Source organism: Pterocles gutturalis, unplaced genomic scaffold (genome assembly GCF_000699245.1).
Source record: "Pterocles gutturalis isolate BGI_N339 unplaced genomic scaffold, ASM69924v1 scaffold32210, whole genome shotgun sequence".
Classification (NCBI taxonomy): domain Eukaryota; kingdom Metazoa; phylum Chordata; class Aves; order Pterocliformes; family Pteroclidae; genus Pterocles; species Pterocles gutturalis.
In genome coordinates this window covers 2,377-10,121 of record NW_010141868.1, presented here as the reverse complement: position 1 = coordinate 10,121, position 7,745 = coordinate 2,377, and the positions used below count along the sequence as shown (strand labels likewise).

Sequence of the window (7,745 nt, the reverse complement as noted above, 5' to 3'; positions counted from 1 at the left end):
GGGGTGGAACTGATGATCTCTAAGGTCCCTTCCAACCCAAACCATTCTGGGATTCTATGATTCTGCAACTAACTGAAACATTCCCTCTTTTGTTGTGTTCCTCGAGGGTTAGGGAGTGTTCCCTAGAGCTGTGCCTGGCCCTCTCGAGTAACCTTTGATGAAACATCCCACGTGGACTTTGTGATCGCAGAACACTGCGGGTGGGGAGGGACCTCCAGGTCCCTTGTCAAGCCTTCTGCTCGAGGCACGTTCAGCTGGAGCAGGCTGTGTGGGGCTGTGTCTCCAAGGATGGCAATGTCACTGTCTCCCTGGGCTGCTCTTCGGTGTTTGACCGCTGTTGTGGGGAAAGCTTTCCTGTATTCCACCTCAGATGTTCTCATGCTCCAGCTCGTGCCCGTTGCCCTTCCGCTGGTTTTGGTGGTTGTTTGTCAAAGCGAGCGTGGGTGAGGTGTTTGTTTGGATTGAGGTGACTCCTCTGCCTCGTTGACCTTGGCAGCAGCAGCAGCAGCGGGTTATTCTGGGCAGAGCCCTTCCAGAGCCTGTGCGCTGGGGATCGCTGCCCGAAAACGAGCGTGGGGGGAGCGTTTCTGACAGAACAGCATGGGACTCTGGAGGTGTCTCCAGCCCTTACTTGCCTGTGCTCTATTAAAAGGGGGGGCTGTTTGGGTGACATCCCAAACAAGGGTCATCTGAGAGTCGTCCCTTGCTTCTCGGTGCTCTCCCTCGGCTTGTGGAGGCCCGCTGCCCTCTCCTGTTTTCCCTGCACCCATGGGCTCAGGGGCTGGTGGCCAGTGCTTGCATGGGGACGGCACACTGGAGGCTGTTCCTGTGCGTTTCTGGAGGCGCGTTGCTGTGCTGTGGAGCACTCCCACATGGCTGCTGCGGAGCATTTCACGTGGGCAGAGGGGTTCGGTATTTTCGGATCAGCGCGAAGGAGTTCTTGTGACTTTTTATCTCACATCCTCCCACTAGATTATGACAAAGCGAGAGGATCTTGTTGTGGCCCCGGCTGGCGTCATGTTAAAAGAAGCGAATGAAATTCTGCAAAGGAGTAAAAAAGGTACCTACGAACGTCTGCGACACGAGGGAAAGTCACGGGAGCGCTGGGCTGGGAGCAGGAGTGGGTGGGTGCGGGCACGCGTCTGGGCGTGGGTGGAACGTGGGAGGGCTGCGATCCAGCAGGAGGAGAGCACAGCGAGGAGAGGGTGCCTGCAGCTCTCTGCCAGGGTACAGAGTTCACAAGCGTTCATCTCAAATCTGTTTGGGGTTGAGGGATTCTTGGCAGCCCAGGAGCTGACGAGCGCCTGGCTGTCCAGCCACACGTCTTCAGTTTTCTGTCCTGGCCTTCCCATTTTGGCAGTTCAGCTCTGTTAGGGTTTGGTAGTTTGACTTTTAACACAGTGTCCTGTGTGATCTGATCTAGGTGTCCTGCTCCGGCAGGGGGATTGGACTAGATCTTTCAAGGTCCCTTCCAATCTCTAACATTCTGTGATTCTGTGATATTAAAAAAGATGCACTTTTTCTATGGTCAGTGCGAGGATACAGAGTCCTCCTCCAGTCTTGCAAACCCCTTGCTGTGTTTCTGGAGGCAGCTGCTGGCTTCCGTGGCCCAGCAAGGTTTGGTAACACACCTTTGAGTCCCCACCCGGTACCATGTGCTGCCTGCCCGATTCCCTGCTCTGCCGCACGGCTCCAGCCTAGCGCCGGTCTCTGGCAGAACTCTGCAGTGATGTTCTTTCTCTTTGTTTCAAGGCAAGCTGCCAATCGTTAATGAAGATGATGAGCTGGTGGCTATAATTGCCCGCACGGATCTCAAGAAGAACAGGGACTATCCTCTGGCTTCTAAGGATTCCAAGAAGCAGCTGCTCTGTGGTGCTGCTATTGGCACCCACGAAGATGACAAGTACCGGCTGGACCTCCTGGTGCAGGCTGGCGTGGATGTGGTCGTGCTGGTGAGCTGGTGTGGGGGGGCTGAGGATCCCGTTTGAACAAATCTCCCTGACAGTGGGGCAGCAACGTGACACTTACTGTCTCCAGTACAGGTCCTTTTGTGTTAGAATATGGCAGTTTGTTGACCTCTCAGTCTCATTCAGGTTGGAGTCCTCAGATAAGAGGGATTCCTCTTGCCTGGGAACTTTTTTGGCCTCAAGGGCGTATGTAGGGTACATCGAAGCCCTGAAGGCTGAGAAGAGAAACACTGTCAGTTAGTGCAGGGTCTTCTGCAAATGCTTCTTGCAGTCTGCTGCCATCCTCTCTGACGTTCCTAACTAGGTTTTTTGGATATATGGCTTCTTACAGTTTCCCTTCCACTGTTTGGTGTTTGTTCCTGTTATTCTCCTAACCGCCGGGTGTTCAGGGCGCTCAGCCCAGAGCTGCTCTGCTCTTCTCCCCTTGGCCGTAGGCTTTTGGTCACACCTGTATTTGCACATCATTTTCTCATCGATTGTTAGCATGCGCGTCCGCCGTGCTCCGAGGGCATGGCCGGGCAGCGTTGCAGCTGGGGATGTTGAACAGACACCATGAGCTGGGCAGGCCTGAGCCCTAGGGGGTAAGCATCGGGTGTTGCAGCTGCCCTCCCTGCAGCAGGGAGAGCCGCACCCCCCGCCAGCCCTTCGGGGGTCACAAGGAACGTTCATTTTCCCTTTCACCTGTGGTTTGGGACAGGGCTGGCAGTGTCCTGGTGGCAGAGCCAGACGGTTCTGACCCGTGGCTGGATGTGCTGCTTGTTGCCTGCTGTAGAAGCCACGGGATTTAAACGTGAAGGATATTACTGAAGTCTTTACGATAAACTGCCTTGTATAGGGAAGGGATGTCACTGTCTTGGCAGCAGCGTCTCCTGGTTCTGTGCTCGATTTGGGGTCTCGTTCTGCCCACTTAGGCAGCCTAGCAGAGACCCCAGGAAGCAGAGTGAAGATCTGTGGCTCTTCCAGAGCTGTATTTATAATCTTTTGTAGAAATTGTGGTTGAAAATAGTTTTCTTTCTGTTGCAGGATTCCTCTCAGGGGAACTCCATCTTCCAGATCAATATGATAAAATATATTAAGGAGAAATATCCCAACCTACAAGTTATTGGAGGAAACGGTAGGCATGTGTTGAAGACTATTCTTGGCTTGAAAGTATGTTTGAGCTTAGACATAGAAGGAGCTGCAGGGACCTGGATGAAATTATCGTCTTGGTAAATGTCTGTGAACTTAAAATGGTTTCATCTGGCTTGTGGAACAGAGCAAGACCACTCTGCAGACACAGGGCAGCATCCTGCCGCTGCCACAGCTGCAGGTGATTTTAAACCTTTGTTCTGCAGCACAGTGTGCTACAGTCCTCTGTAGCCCATTACATGTTAGCCTCTTTACACACCAGTTTATAATCTTAGATTATGATGATGATGATAATAACAACGAATATTGCTGAATGTGGAAACCTAATGGAAATTTCCCAGCCTCTTGGCAGCAGAGTTCAGCAGTCCGTGTCTTTCCCTGGCTGGGGTGTTACTGGTGCTGCTGTTAGCCTGTGCTGCCTGCCCTCCCTGGTGTGGCCCCAAGAGGGTTTGGCACCATGGGGTGACCTCTGCTACCGCAGCCTTTGGGTGTCAGCGTGTTGCAGAGTAGCCTAAAGGACCAGTGTCACCTGTGTGCTGGGGACAGCAGGGACAGGAACAGGCCTGGTGGCAGGGGACAGACAGGCCTGGCTCGGACACGGCCGTACGGCTGGTGCCCTGGGTCGGGGGTGTTTGCAGCCGTGGGGCAGAACGATGTCGCGCACAAATCTGCTTGTCTCTCTTCAAAACCGTTTCTGCTCCCCACAGTTGTGACCGCTGCTCAGGCCAAGAACCTCATTGACGCAGGAGTCGATGCCCTGAGAGTCGGGATGGGCAGTGGCTCCATCTGCATCACGCAGGAAGGTGAGAGAGATCAACCATCTCCTAAACAGGCTGGAGGCATCTGTTCAGTAGAGATTCCCTGCTGAAAAGCAAGGGCAGTGTCCAACAGCGAGCCGTCTTTCACCCCCTTCGTCCAGGACGTTCTCATCCCCTGGGTCAAACCTTTGGGGTGGCAGCAGCAGCAAAGGCATTTCCCAGTACTGACCAAGACTCAGTAGAGCAGGAGCGGCACATGTGGCTTTGCCAAGAGGAGCCGCTGGCTCGGTGTGGGACGGGGCTGGCGGGCAGCTCTGCAGGGAGAGGGGCTCACGGGATCCCCAGGGCTGAGGGGTGAAGTGCACCAGGCTGTCTGCGCTCCCCTCCCCTCTGGCAGCAGCGTGCGTGATACTTGAGAATTGGTCTGCTGGGCTTGATGCCTTTGCAATTCCCAGAAGTGGAATTTCTGGCAGTTGTCCCTACAGTTAGCCAGAGCTTGTGTGGGGCATAGGCCATGTCACCCTTAGCTAAAAGGTGGACAGGGGTGTCCCCAGGGCCTGGAGAACGGCTGCTGGGAGGCCAGGCTCAGTCCTTGTGTTTTGAACCCGTCAGGCGAGATGCAGAGGGATGGTGCGAGGTGCCGCTCATGAACACAGCTCTTCTCTGCTTTGCTCCTTGGTTCTTGCCATGGGAGGCAGCAGGAGGGTAGCTGATGCTGAAGGTGCTGCATTAGCTTGGCCAGATCCAGTGTGGAGCCTTCAGGCAGCCCTGGAGCTCGACTGCTTTGCCTGCCAGGGGAGCGCTGGCTGCGGGGGGGTTCCTGGTCAGGGCAGTGTGTCTCAGATGAGCTTTCTAGGGAGGCTGTGGTGTCCTTGGGCTGACGCTTCTGTAGCCAGAGCAGAACCAGGACGCATGTGTCCTCCTCTGGCTCCGAGGCAGCGGACCCGCTGAGCCACGCTCTGTTCTGCAGCGTGGTGAACATCCCCAGAGGTGGGGTTGGGTGCTGGCTTTGGGGAAGGAATGTGAGGTGGATCATGGTGCTTCACAGGAGACATGATTGCAAAGCTCTTTACTGAAGCTCCCCAGGTTTTTGGCCCTCTTAGGGCAAGAACTCTGGTTCTTTGGGTTAGGGGCTCACCTCTCTGGATGGCTGCTGGGGCAGGGCGAGCATGTGCTGTGCACCGCAGGGCCTGGCTTGGACCTGGCCGCTGGCTTGGCTGGGGCTAGGAAGGGTTTGCAAGGTCAGCTCTGTCCCACACTGTACGCTCTGCCTAGTAGCAGGTCACTGCTGGGGTCCTTTGTTCTGCTGCTGTTCTTCTGTCTCTAAAATGTGTGTGTTTGTTTTTGTTTAGCTGCTCCAAAGATCCCTCCAGACCTAAAGTCCCACAGCCCCAAATGCCCTTCTACTGTCACGGGCACCTATAGTAAGTCACTTGCCCTGTTCCCAACCCTAATGATGTGTCTTGAAGCAGGACCCTGATCTGGCTGCACATGGCCCTACTGCTTGTTTGAGAATAATTTAGCTGTAGATGCACTTGGGGTTTTGTGGCTTTGGATACTGGTTTTGAATCTGAAATGGAAGCTGAGAAGCCTTTCTGAATTCCTAAAGCAGGGTCTGAACTGTCAAAGCTGAGGGCACTCAGGCCTGTCCAAGCTCCGGTCCAAAATACAGGAGCCTGACCGGGCTTTGTGGCTGCACCTTCTGGATCTCCAGCTGGGCATGGACCCGCTGATCCAGTGCTGGAGGGTGATCCCTGAGCGGGATCCTCCATCCTGCTCTAAATCCTCCATCCTGCTCTAAATCTGGCCCCAGTTGTGGGGAAGTTGTGCACTGGCAACGCTTCCCTCGGAGCTGGCTCCCCTGGGGTCCCAGAGGGACATACCCCCATACAGCCACCTTGGCACCCGCATCTTGATCCTCCTGTGCAGAGAAAGGGCTCTTTCCTGCCCAGCACAGGCTGCAGCGGTGTCTGTGCTGTGCTTCTCTGATGCTACAGACGGAGCAGCCCCCCGAGGCGAGCCTTGGCTTTGCCCTTTCTCCTTGTTTTGACATTTTTAGAGGTTTTTCTCTAGCAGATGGTCTCGTAGGGCCACCCTTTGCAGATACACTAAAACAGACAAACCGTCACCCCGACCACTCGGCGTGTGCGTGCTCTGAACCCTGCTTTGGAAGCCTGCGCTCTGAAGCTGTGGCGCTGGGCGCTGGGACAGTCGGAACGGCGCGATGCTCCCAGGGGCCCTGAGCCAAGCTGTTCCTTAAAGGGCTGGTCTCCGTGGTCCCTGTTGGGAGGTTTCTGTGGGCACTGTCTGCAGCACAATCCTGTAGACACCGGCCTCTAGACCCTCCAAAATCAGGTGCCTCTCTCCACAGGGCTAGTCCCTGCAGTGTTTTGTGGCCGCGATGTGGCCTTTAGCAGCGCAGTACCGAGCGAGACCATCTCTTTAAGACTAATGGCATTCACGTATAGCTGGCAGCCTCTCCCTGGCTGACTGAGCCCTAGCTTAACGCCGAGTTTTGTCTGATTAAAATCAGTTCTTTGACAATCTCAGCCTGGAGTTGGGCTTCCCTCTCTCAGCAGCTGCTGCTGAGCACTGGGAGCAGAGCGATTGCAGACTCCCGGGCTCGGCAAACCTCTGCCAGGGATGTGTGCTGCCAGTGCCGCTGCCAGGGACGCTGCCGGGCAGGCTACACCACACTTGGGTTCACGCTCCCACGTACTAATCCTGCATGGCCATAATCTTACCCCATGTATTGGACTAACTGGGACTGGAGAAGAGGCTTCCCGTTAATTGTGGGGAAGGGAAGTCGCCCTGAGAGCAGCTGATCTCAGTGTCTGTGCCTGGGGCTGACAGATGTCTTACCAGATGTGCCCTGTGCTGGTTTTCCCCTCGCACAATGGGAAGCCTCTAACTGGTAGCGACTGGGAAGAGCAGGTGAATCCACAGCTAACACCTCCCTTCCCATGGGGCAGCTAAACTCAACACAATCCTTGCTATGTTGCCGGGCAGGAACATAAATCATTTCCCGTAAGCAATCAAATCATCCTGCCCGTTTCCTTTTCTACTGCTGCATGTGTGTTTGTGTGTGTGTGTGCAGATGTATATATAAAATTTATATCTATGTATATATACAAATCAGCTCTCTCCCAGCCAGCTGCCTTTCCATGCACGAAGCACATCATACAGCCGCTGGGTACACGAAGGGGTCTGGCACTGCCAGGAGGGAGCGAGTGGTGGGATGTGGCTACATGCCAGGGATGCTTTGGGGAGGGGCTTTTGGAGTCTGCTCCGCTTCCCTCCCAAGCTTCCCACGCATCTGCTGGGCACCAGGACGAGCTGCAGACCTCGGCTGATCCCAGGCATTGGGTCGAAGACCCCAGTCCCCAGGTCATCCACAGCTTTTTTGGAGTCGAGGGCCATGATGATGTCCCAGCAGGCATCTCCTGGGCATCCACTTCTCTTTCAACTCAGCCTAGGGAAGGAGCATCCAGGGATTTGTGCATTCCCGAGTGCTGGAGCATGTGTGTGCTGGAAGCCTAAAGGGCCTGCTGGGGAGGGGATGCGCTGCTGCGCGGGAGCTGACCCTTTCTCTGCTCTCTCCCCGCCTGCAGTGCTGGCATGCGGCCGTCCCCAGGCCACGGCGGTGTACAAGGTGTCCGAATATGCCCGGAGATTTGGCGTCCCCGTGATTGCGGATGGAGGGATCCAGACAGTCGGGCACATTGCAAAGGCCCTCGCGCTCGGGGCCTCCACGGGTGAGCAGCGCGTCGGGCAGCCGGGTCGTGGACGATGTTGGGGGGGTCTCCTCGGCAGGGTTTTCCTACGGTATCGGATTCTGGGCACAAGGGTGGCCGGGGCCTGGGAGGGTGGATCCAGCACGGTGCTGTGCCTG

General features: G+C 55.6%; 1 protein-coding gene across 1 annotated transcript in view; it reads left to right on the top strand.

The window, feature by feature from the left end:
• Positions 1-7,745, top strand: part of IMPDH2 (IMP (inosine 5'-monophosphate) dehydrogenase 2) — a gene marked incomplete at its 5' end in the record, with an annotated part of 10,726 nt that overhangs the window by 1,691 nt on the left and 1,290 nt on the right. Inside the window, 5 exons of the mRNA XM_010084185.1 lie at positions 973-1,060; positions 1,753-1,952; positions 2,991-3,081; positions 3,803-3,898; positions 7,465-7,608. Of these exons, the coding sequence (XP_010082487.1) occupies positions 973-1,060; positions 1,753-1,952; positions 2,991-3,081; positions 3,803-3,898; positions 7,465-7,608 (619 nt within the window). The remainder of the gene's footprint in view (positions 1-972; positions 1,061-1,752; positions 1,953-2,990; positions 3,082-3,802; positions 3,899-7,464; positions 7,609-7,745) is intronic.